We start from the raw sequence: 11,819 nt of genomic DNA, 5'->3' as shown, positions 1-11,819 counted from the left end.
GAAATTTAATTCAAGGTTTATGTATGATATGAATATATATATTTATATTATTAATATATTTTATATATAGCTTAATTAGTATAAAAATTTAGTAATATTTAATATTAACATATTTGTAATGTAATTTTTGTAAAATAATAGTTATTTGTAATAATAACCATAATAATGATAATAATGATAATAATAATAATAATAATAATAATAATAATAATAATAATAATAATAATAATAATAATAATAATAATAATAATAATAATAATAATAATAATAATAATAATAATAATGAGTAATAGGTAACTACCTCAAGTATGTAGTCCTAAAAGAAAATGTCCAAGTCCGGGTTTGAACCCGTGACGTCCCACTAACCCGATAACATCCTAAACCACTCTACTGGATCCGTTTTTCTTTCGATTTCATTTTCTTATTACATCATCATCTTACTACCATCATGATCATTCATCATCTTTATCATGCTCATTATTATTTCAGCATCATAATTCTCGTTTTATCTAATATCATTGTCACCGATCATCATTAAACAACCTCACGGTATCAACATACACAATCTCGGTTTCATCATAAATCACAATCATGATTAGTCTATTTAAAATGGGTTTCGGCCCAAATATTAAAATAGAATGTGGCAGTCCAACACCCGATATCACAGACTACTATTTAAACAAATAACAACTCGGCCCAATCTGATTTCTATTTGCTATCGGCCCAACTTTCAAAAACAATATCCAGGGAACTAAAAGACATATGTGCGTGTTTGTTGTCCTTGTTGGCTCCACCGAAATATTTAATAATAATATGGAGTCACCAAATTTCACAAGTGGTTATTTATTTATTCGAAACAGGAAAGTATCATTATCATTGCTCATCATAATCTTTATCATATTATTTATCATTATCCTTTATTCTTATGCTAGTAAACAGAAAACACAACGGCAGTAGTAGCTATGTTTGGTGGTGGTTGATGGTTGTAGTCGTAAGAAAGAAGAAGGAAACAAGTGGTGTCGTAACAGTGATTCGATAGTTTAAAGAATTAAGGTGATGGTTCTTTATGGCGATGGGTTATGGTGGTTATAAGGTGGTGGCTATGGGTGGGTTTAAAACAGAAACTAACAGACGAGGTATCAACTGCAGTTGGCGTGTTTGTGTGGCGATTTAAGTGATTGCAGTAGCAAAGAAAGGAAACAATATCATATCAGCAGCAGTTTTTACCAAGGTGAAGCTTGTTATGGTTGTCACGGTGGTCGATTAGAACACAGAATTATAGCAGCGGTAGCGATCGAAGATGTTGCCGGTTTAATCGTGATGATGATGGTGGGGTTCATATAGAACAGAAATTAGAAACGTAAGCATTGTAGTAACTGTAGCAATCTGGGTTTGATGATGGGTTTAGTGGTGGTGATGTATTTATGGGCCGATGATGGCGGGTTTTAAGGTGACCGGAAGTTGAGGATAGCCGGTGGGTGTTGATGATCGTAAAATAAATAGAAGTAAAGAATGGTGATGAGTTGGTTAATAAATTGTAATCTCCATGTTATATATATATATATATATATATATATATATATATATATATATATATATATATATATATATATATATATATATATATATATATATATATATATATAATCTAGTATTATAGAGAATAGAAGAAATATGCTTGAAATGGAAAATAGAAACCTCACAAATTGACTCTTGGATGATTCAATAATATGCATTATGTATGTGTATTGTATATATATATATATATATATATATATATATATATATATATGATCTTAAATAGATAGTGGAACGAATGAAAACAATAAACCAGAAAGTTGTCATAGTCTTTTAGCTGCAAAGTTAAATTAAGAAAGGGCTAATGGATTTAAGAAATAGACAGTAAAATATCCGTGATTAAATAGTATGGCAGTCATAACCTTGGATTTTTATTACCGACATTTGATAATCTAATATTAGTGGTATTATTTCGTGATCCTTTGCTAAACAGTTACGGATGAAAGTGTTTTAGAAAAATTTCATATTTTTAAATTAAGTTCATTTATCTATTCTAGTCATTAGCTGATTGAACCCTAGTCAAAAAGGTTCGTCCATTATTAGTTTTTAATTCCAAGTAATCTGTACGGAGTATTAAAACTTAACTCAGGGTATTTAATTATATTTTTAGCAAACTTAATTATGAACCAACGTTTAATTTCAACTTCTCATAATTTCGAGTTTAAACTCATTTCATGTCGATCATAAAAATTAATCTGTCATTCGAGCTCAATCCCAACTAAAATATACAAATTAATTAAAATTCAAGATAAGATAGTAATTGTATTTTCATCTAGTCTGAAGTTTACGTAGTCTATTAATGAGCTTTCATTTATTTTAAGATTACATAAGTTTTAATTTAACTTCTCTAAATAATAATCGAAACGTCCAACGAATATTACAATAATTAAATAACTATATTTAATATAGTCTCTATGTATATATATATATATATATATTTATCTTAATAATAATTTAATTATATCGTATATTATTATTTTAAGTTATTATATATACATATATTTATATTCATATGTATGCACATTTATTTACAAGTAATGGTTCGTGAATCGTCGAGAACAGTCGAAGGTCAATTGAATATATGAAATAGTTCAAACTTTTTGAGACTTAATCTTACATACTTTGCTTATCGTGTAAAAATATTAAATCGTATCGAGAGTTTGGTTTAAAATTAGTCAAAATTTTCTGGGTCGTGACAGCGTCCAAGATATGGGACGGCGTCCCAATGAACTACAGGTTGCTGAAGATGAAATTTCACAAGTCTCGAACCAAAACTCAAACAAACACAAATTGTGAACCGAAAACCCTTAAAACATGTATCTTATATCGTTGTAAAGGTATTTTGATGAGGAATACAACTAATCACATATCATCAAACAATTACATCATTTAAATGACCAAATCTTCGTCGAATGATCGTTAAAAGTTCATCATTGAAGTTTCAAGTTCGTAAAACGCATTTTATGATTCAGGAATCTAATTTACACATACGATATGTCGTTTCGAAGGTAATTTAACATACATTGCAACTAAACATTTACTAACAATATTAACAAGCATTCAATGCATCAAAAGTTCATTTTAAAGCTCATCAAACCCTAACCAAAATCATCAATTCAACTATTTTGTAAATGAAGCTTTTCTAAATCAACTTACACATCAAATTGAAGCTAATGATGCTAGTAACACATTTAATACATGAACTTTAACATTTAAACAACATTTAATCATACAAAATTCTAGATTAAGCACACCCATTTTTCATATTCAAGCTAGTTTCTCAAAACAACAAATCGAGCAAACCAAACACATATTCATGTTAGACTTGAGCCATGGACACTAATTAATACTTTTATAAGTCAAATTTATCAAGAACACAAAATCTAGTGTTTTTAGAAAGTTACCCAAAATAGATGAAGTTGGTATGAAATTGAAGAGGAAGATGCAAGGATTCCAAATATGTAGTTTGTTTTAGTTGGTGCTTGCAGCTTGCTAGATTCAAAATGGATGATGATTTAGTGGAATGGGTATTTGAGAGTAAAAATGGAAGTAGTAGAGAAAGATGGGAGGTGATGAATGAAATGAATGGTGGTGGTGGATGTTGACTAGTCCAACTAGTCACATCTTTGATCAAATGACGAAATTAGTCCCTCGAGTTCGGATGCGGGTGCGTGAGTTAACCAAACGAATTATTTTGAAATACACGAGAGTAAACGGGAGATGTTATAATCCAATAACGAAAATATTAAGAACGTTAACCAACGGAGGATACGAATCTAGATACGAAAGATGTTATTAAAATAAAAAGACGGGCGTTAAAATAATTTTAACGGAAAAATGCTGGATGTTACAAAAACTATGTAGTGTTTATTTTCAAAAAATAGTGCAGAAAAAAAAAACGTTGTCGTCTTGTGGATTTATGTAAAATACACTAAATGAGTAAATTGTAAGTAAATCGTTCAAGTATTGAACAAAAAGAACAGTGCTTTTGATGTTGAAGTAATTAAGTAGTATGAAGCAGTATATAATTTTGCGTTGGATCGATGTTTAGGGAAGTAACTGTTATACATATTTATATGGTCCATATACATATATAAATATAAATAAATAAATCATGATGTTGGCGATGAATGAATAAGAGTACTGTACATGGAACATATTAGTCATGATAGGATTGAAGAGTTACTTTCCTTTATAATCACTCAAATTATTTAATGAAATGAATGGGTATATATGATGATTTAAATGTTTAAAATGAGCATTTATGATATTATTTTTTTAAGATGAGTAAATTTGTTATTTTAAAACTTATTAATGGACAATATGATATTAATTCATTTAGATGGGTATATATTTAGATGGGTATATATGTGATTTCATAAGTTATGAAGGGTATATATGTTAAAAACTCAAAAAAAATAAAAATTAAAAAAAAAATAAAAAATAAAAAAAAATACGTCCATGTACTAAACTATTAATCAAATTTGCTAAAACTGAAACACGAGGACGCGATGCATAGCCTTAAGATACTTAAAGTTTGTGACTTTTAATGTTCACTTCATTATGGCCTGCCAAAATTATCTTGATCTCCATCTTCATATGACACACCAAAAAACAAGTACATATATATATAAACCAAAAAACACATCATAATCCACATGTTTGCTTACAAAACAAGTGGTGCTCAATTGATAAACATGAACATACATACCAGTACGGCTCTAGTTATCGAGTCGACAGCAAGCGTCGATTTATTGGCGACTTAATTGACTCTTAGAGCCTAAATTAAATTTCAGGCAGGATTTAAAACCCATGAAAATTTGATTTTACCATTTTCATGGCGTCTCAATTTTATTTTTATTTTTTAAAACTTTTTTCCTACTTATTGACCGGAGGTTCACTCGGAAGCAATCTCTCTATCCGACGACGAATAGAGAGAGAGAGAGAGAGAGAGAGAGAGATGAGTTTCTCTACTTTAGAGAGTGTTTTCACTCTTGGTGGAGAAATGACTTGTCTTTATTCTCGGATAGGGGAAGGATTGTCAACATCTCACCTTCCCCATACACCACTTATGTGATATTGGATTTTGTTGTTGTTGTTGTTGTTGTTGTTGTTGTTGTTGTTGTTGTTGAACATACATGCCAAATGCAGATGGATGCAGACCAAACACAGAAAGAAATCTGTGAGAAGCTGCAATCGACTGTTGAGGCGTATGGAAAAAATCAGGCGTACATTTTTTTTATTTACGTTACCATGGAGGAAAGGGTATTTAAGTATTTAATGTGCCAAACCTTTTTTCCCTAAACGCTTGATGTTGTAGCGTTTATAATTGGAGCTTTTTTATTTTTCCTAAAAGCTAAAAGCTACTGCAACCAAACGAAGCAAAAATATTAATTTTTTTGAACGACTGACATTTTATTAACGGCTAGCGAGAAGCTAAAGCCAAAAAAGCAAAACAAAAAGGCTACAAACAAAGACAAAGCAAGAAACAAACTAACAAGCAAGCAAAAAAAAAAAAAAACAACAGAAAAAAACGATAACATAGGATTTCTTAGCCAGGATGTCCAGTTGGGAGCAAAATTGCTTCTTGCCTTTAGCCACGAGAAGGAAGAGAGCCTTATGTTGTTGAAAAGCTCCCGTTATTTGATCAAATTAGAGTAGTGTAAAGAGTTGTTCCTTAGTCTCCTAAGCCACCAGAGCGCAGCAGTAATAATACAATATAGACGAGTCTTACTGGAAATAGATCCAGTGAAGGAATCCATCCAAAAAAAATGTCTTCGATGGTAATAATCGTTGGCCAGTCCAAGTTCGTCCAAGTCTCAATGAGCCTCCAAATCGAATTAGCCACTCGACAATCAATGAAAGTGTGGTCTCTTGAGTCACCACCAACGCTACATACAGGACAAATAATAGTATTGCTGTCAAGCCCCCTGAAAGCTAGATTAACCCGAGAAGGCAACCGATCCATTATAAGTCTCCACACAAAGATATTTATTTTTATTGGGATAGACCTGCACCAACGAGTAGTGTAACCACAAGTAGGAAGATTAATGGTGTCCAGATGGATTCGAGTATCGCAGACACGAAATAAACCATCATTTCCAATGTTCCATTGCCACGAGTCTTGAGAATTATTTAACGAAATTGGTTGCAACTCTGAAAACAGACTAGCCAGATTTGACGAAGCAGGAGGTAGCCGAGACCAATCCCAGGACCATCCAGTAGTCGGATTGAATCTATCGCAAACAAAACAATTCGGATCATTTCGTACCATCACCAATCTTGATGTGAAGCATATCTAGAGAAATATCTCCATTTTCATGTAACGAATTAATAACACCCACAATATTACTCCATACATCAGTTGTTTTACAGCCATGACCCTCAAAACCAGCATGGATGCCATGGATCGCAACTATGGTGCGCGCCCAAAGTGAGTCAGAGGAATGCACCAGACGCCATTTCCATTTAAAAAGAAGTGACAGATGAAATGAGCGAATGCTTCCAATATTAAGGCTGCCTTTTTCATGGGAATCCATACATTGCTCCCATTTGATCCAAGCCATCTTACTTTTATCTTTGCTACCACCCCAAAAGAAACGAGCTCTATGTTTTTCAATAGCCTTGATCACCAAAGTAGGAGCACGAAAAAGCGAAAGATAACAGATACCAAGTTCGCCAAGAACCAACTTAATCAAGGTGTATCTACCCTCAATCGAGAGGAGTTTGCGGTCCATGATGAAAATTTGGATTTAAAATGATCAATAACAGCTGCCAGTGTGCTGATCTAGAAGGGTACGATCCAATTTGCATGCCCAGAAAGTTGAATGGAGTTGAGCCTGCTTCACATCCGCATCTGATGGCCATCGATTGAATCTGATCCGGGTTAACACCTATACCATAAATCTTCGATTTCAGCAGATTGATTTTTAGGCCCGAGGCTAAGTGGAATATATCCAGAACACGTAAAATACTGTCCATATCATTGTTGCACCATTATGATATTATGGCAACATCGTCCGCGAAAAGAAAATGGGATATATTTAGCAAACCAATCGAAACCCCCTTGATCAGATTATTGGCAACCGCATCTTTTAAGGCAAGATGAAGACCTTCTATCACGATGATGAATAAAAAAGGAGAAAGTGGATCACCTTGGCGGAGACCACTCCTAATCGAGAACTCGGAAGTGGGGCTACAGTTGACTAGGATTGAAGTTCTGGCCGAGGAAAGACAAGCTTTTATCCATCGACGCCATTTATCTCCAAATCCCATTTGTAAGAGCATAAAATCGATATAATGCCAATCAACCGAGTCGAACGCTTTCTCGAAATCAACCTTGAAAACCAGTAAGTTTTTCTTCTTCTTTTTGAACCAGCCAATAATTTCGCTAAGCATCAATGGGCCATCAAGGATTTGCCTACCTTGAATAAATGCAGTTTGTTCATTACTTATAACACTGTCGATAACCTTAGAGAGTCGATTGACAAGTAACTTAGCCACAAGCAAAAATATTATACAGGAGCTTTTTCATAGAATGAAGACATGAAGTGAAGCTCAACCAAGTCCTCAATCGTAACCTTTAACCACGAATAAGGTTTTGACTTGTGTTTTCAATCTTTAGTTGTCTGAGGGATAGGATCTGCATCATCCCCTTGGTGCTAGGACTCAAGCCAGTGCCAATTGGCCCATGGTGCACCGCTTTCTTTGATCCTTTTACTAACTCTCTCAAATACAATCTTATAATTAGGATGTATCAAATGATTAACCGCATATACATACTTCATATTGTAATTATAAATTAACAGCGGTGAAAAGTAATCAGATGTATGCAAAATGTGTCTCTAGAAAAAAAAAATACAAAATGGAACATATATAACAAACACACTCAACATATCATCACATAATCCAAACACAAACATATAACTTGTAAATTTATTCACAACAAAAGCACCCGAAACGGCATTATTCAAACCATAATTTAACGAAGCTCATATTAAAACAAAAGCCTCCTAAGAACCCATATTGTTACTCGGCTTTCCATGATGACAGTGGTGGAGTATCCAGATAACTATGTGCCAAGATTTGTTCTGGCATTCGAGCACCCTTGAATGAAGCCAAGGATTCAAGCTCAGCCATCTCCTCGGCGGTTAGTTTAACCACAAGAGCACCAAGGTTTTGGTCCAGGTTCTCAATCTTTGTCGTACCATGGATTGGAGCCACATCATCACCTTGGTGCAAGACCCACGCAAGTGCCAATTGGCCCAGGGTGCACCCCTTTCTTTGAGCCATATCACTATTTCTCTCAAATACAAGTTTGTTGTGGTCAAAGTTCTCTCCTTGTAGCCTTGGAATAAACTATATTTAACAGAAGAAATAATAATATTCAGATGAATAAAAATGTGACAAGCTCCAACAATCGAATCATAAACAGTGACTGCTGCATATTATCAATCTTTCTCAAGAAAAGGATACTTAAGAAAACTAAAATGGTTAATTTAAATATGTGCATATATACCTTTCTGAAGTCGGTATCTGCCACATTGTCCATCAATTTCGGACCAGTTGCAAAGAACCCACTACCCAATGGACCAAAAGGAACAATCCCAATTCCTAATTCTCTGAGCAAAATTAGACACATGACATTATTAGGGTATATGGCTTTTAGTAACTTAATAACATTAGTAACATAGAGCCTATTATAGCTTGTGCTTAATTACCTGCAGGTAGGAATGACCTCATGTTCACCATCTCTAGTCCACAAGGACCACTCCAGTTGTACGGCTGTTATTGGATGAACAGCGTGCGCTCTTCTAATAGTGTCCGCACCAGCCTCAGATAGTCCAATGTATTTTATTTTACCTTCTTCAACAAGTTTCTTGAGTTCTCCCATCTACAAAGATATTGTTCTTTCTTACACACAATAATACAATATATAGATATAACTGACACTCGCCGTAAATACAATATGTGGGAGACTTGAGTCTCCGCTTGAGATTCCAAGTCTCATGCCACTGAGCTACCAATCTCAATATTAATAACTTCAAATAACTATATCATATTCTGTTTTTAAGAAAGGCAAACACACACACACACACACACTCCCATATCACGAATATTCACGGATAGATCCACCCCATAACTTGAACCCATAACCTTGAGGCCAATGAGATAACTCGATACCAAGGTTGCGAAAATCGCTACTCGGTCAAGAATTTTTTGGGAGTACTCGGCAATCGGGGAAAACTCGAGGAGTTTAGATATCTAAATTTAACTTTGTTCTAGTTTTCACCGATTTTCCGAGTAATCCCGAGCTTTGACTAAGTTTGACCGAGTAATCTTAAGTTTTGACCGAGTATGACCAAGTTTGACCGAGTGATCGGAAGATTTTTTTCCGAGTACTCAGGCTTTTTGTCAACACTATATAAAGCATTGTTCAGTTTGAAATAAACACAAGGAGCGAAATGAGGAAGTACTAACAGTGATTTCAATCGGGATGTTTGTATCAATACGATGAACATAGTAAAGATCAATGTAATCAACATCAAGCCTCTTCAAGCTTGCTTCACAACAAGCTCTCACATACTCCGGATCCCCTCGGATTTTCAGCTCATAACCGTCCCCAAATTTGACCCCAAATTTTGTAGCCAATTGAATTTGATCTCTCTTTAATCCCTTCAACGCCTATATGAACAAACTCCACAATCAGTCTAAGCTTAATTATTATTGTTTTTTTAATTCTGTTTCGGCTCTATTATTCGAATCAACACGGTGTGTCTATTTATTGGCGACTTGATTGCCGTTTAGATGCAAAATTAAAGTCCAGGCAAATTTTAAAATACATGAAAATTTGATTCTAACATTTTCATGATGTCTCGTAATTTTTTATTTTATTTTATTTTTATTTTTTAAAAAAAATCTCTTTCTCTGCTCTTGGAGTGTGAATGACTTCTTTTATTCGATAAAGAAAAGATTGTCTACATGTACTACCCATATCTCACACATGTAAGATTGAGTTTTGCAGGTGGTGTTAAGTTGTTTTTTTAACTCTGTTGTTAAATAGTCAGATAAAGATAAGAGCAATCAACTGGAATAATAACAAACCTTGCCAACGAGGATCTCATTAGTGTGAGGACCGTAAACATCGGAGGTGTCAAAATGGGTAACACCGGAATTAACGGCGTGATGGATAACGTTGATCATTTGTTGGTCAGGTTTAGCGGGGCCGTAACCATGAGACATACCCATGCATCCTAGTCCAATTGCCGATACCTCTAACCCCTGTGATCCCAGCTTAATTCTCTTCATATTTGACATTTTTTTTTTTAATTCTTTTTGGAAAATTGATGTAAAGAAAGGTAGATATAAAGAGAGCAATGATGCTGAGTTTAATGCATGTTAAGGTTGAATTTAACAGAAAAGATATACTCCGTTGTTGAATAATTGAAGTATCAACGCTCGTCGTTTAAGACTGGAAAGCAGCAGCAAAGTGAGAATTCTTCAGTCTAACCGATAACGTGCGCAGGGGAAATATTAATAATGTAGTACGGAGTATTTTTTATTTATTAAATGATGTATGTTCTCTCTATGTTGGAAACGAGTAGGGGGTGTAAATTCGATCCCGAAATATGAGGGAAAATTACAAATAAATAAAGGACATAAATTAAATTGGATTAAAAATCTAAAGTTTATAAAAAAAATAAAAATAAAAAAACATAAAATAATAACAATTATATTATTATATTAAGAATAACAACAACAATAATAATTACTACCTCCTTCCCACCACAAGTGTCCACATTTCTATTTTGGGATGTCCCATTTCAAGTGTCCACTTTGTGTTTTAACCAATGAGAATGAGTTATTCTGGAGAGAGAAGATTTCTGATTGGTGGAGAATGAAGTTAGTGGGATTTCCTAAAACTGTGTGCAAAAAGTAAGTGGACACTTGTAATGGAACGGATGGAGTATAATTGATTTGTAATAATTGAAAAGTTATTTGATTAATTTGTAATAAGTGGAAAAAAATTTATTCACTATTTTATGTTTTACTTTCAACTTTGTTGAGAAAAATGACCCAAATGTCTCATGCTTTTACTCAGATTTCCATGATGACAATGTTGGAGTATTCAAGTTCCATGATGACAATTTTGCAACCGTTTAATAATATATCCGTTATATTTTTTAAAATTTTTTTTAGTGGTTGAATATATATTCAAAAATTGACCAATCAGAGTACTACGTGTATCCAACACGCTTGATACTTCTCTGTGCCACTAGCTAGCACATCGACGATGAAGATCCACCAACACGCCGCGCTACAGACGTGTTGGTGAAAAAATGTACCCAAATACGGGTGTTACAATAGACCTAAATTGAAATATCAACAATCTATTTTTGAATTTATTACAACAACAACAACAACAACAATACCAAATTCCACTAAAGTGGAGTATAGGGGAGGTTAGATGTAGACAGTCTTTCCTCTACCCAAGAGTAAAAGGGAAGTCATTCCTCCCCCCACGGATACCTATCGGTCCGCGGGTAGAGGAAGTCGTCCCTCCCTGTAACGACCCTGGAATTTCCAACATTTATTTTTTAATAATTATTATTATTAATACGCTTGATTAAACGAATGTATGTTATTACATTTACATGTTGCTTTAATTGTCCGTACTTGAACTTTAAATGCCCGAAACGTCTTTGTGACACCCGGAACTTGCACGAATAATATTTTAAGAT

The 11,819-nt window shown here is 33.8% G+C and overlaps 2 protein-coding genes across 2 annotated transcripts; both read right to left on the bottom strand.

The window, feature by feature from the left end:
• Positions 1–7,074: 7,074 nt before the first annotated feature.
• On the bottom strand, positions 7,075–7,625 carry LOC139895894 (secreted RxLR effector protein 78-like). The gene is made up of 2 exons (XM_071878441.1): positions 7,599–7,625; positions 7,075–7,548 (listed from the first exon to the last, which is right to left on the bottom strand). The coding sequence occupies exons 1-2, from the start codon at positions 7,623–7,625 to the stop codon at positions 7,075–7,077; spliced, it is 501 nt and encodes a 166-aa protein (XP_071734542.1).
• A 345-nt stretch (positions 7,626–7,970) lies between these two features.
• LOC139868682 (auxin-induced protein PCNT115-like) lies at positions 7,971–10,609 on the bottom strand. Its single transcript, XM_071857018.1, has 5 exons — positions 10,183–10,609; positions 9,559–9,762; positions 8,799–8,971; positions 8,597–8,699; positions 7,971–8,436 (listed from the first exon to the last, which is right to left on the bottom strand). Exons 1-5 carry the CDS (start codon positions 10,393–10,395, stop codon positions 8,107–8,109), a joined length of 1,023 nt encoding a protein of 340 aa, XP_071713119.1. The 5' UTR covers positions 10,396–10,609; the 3' UTR covers positions 7,971–8,106.
• Positions 10,610–11,819: the final 1,210 nt, after the last annotated feature.

Source organism: Rutidosis leptorrhynchoides, chromosome 1, assembly GCF_046630445.1.
Source record: "Rutidosis leptorrhynchoides isolate AG116_Rl617_1_P2 chromosome 1, CSIRO_AGI_Rlap_v1, whole genome shotgun sequence".
NCBI lineage: Eukaryota > Viridiplantae > Streptophyta > Magnoliopsida > Asterales > Asteraceae > Rutidosis > Rutidosis leptorrhynchoides.
The sequence above is the reverse complement of the archived record's forward strand: the minus strand, read 5'-3'. Positions and strand labels throughout refer to the sequence as shown.

What these genes read in the sequence shown, in the direction of transcription:
- LOC139895894 (XM_071878441.1), bottom strand. Translation starts at nt 7,625, where the DNA reads ATGTCTTCATTCTATGAAAAAGCTCCT. An exon ending in CATTCTATGAAAAAGCTCCT is followed by an intron (nt 7,549 to 7,598) that starts GTATAATATTTT and finishes CGACTCTCTAAG; the next exon opens with GTTATCGACAGTGTTATAAG.
- LOC139868682 (XM_071857018.1), bottom strand. Translation starts at nt 10,395, where the DNA reads ATGTCAAATATGAAGAGAATTAAGCTGGGATCACAGGGGTTAGAGGTA. An exon ending in ACATCCCGATTGAAATCACT is followed by an intron (nt 8,972 to 9,558) that starts GTTAGTACTTCC and finishes ATATCTTTGTAG; the next exon opens with ATGGGAGAACTCAAGAAACT. An exon ending in GAGGTCATTCCTACCTGCAG is followed by an intron (nt 8,700 to 8,798) that starts GTAATTAAGCAC and finishes AATTTTGCTCAG; the next exon opens with AGAATTAGGAATTGGGATTG.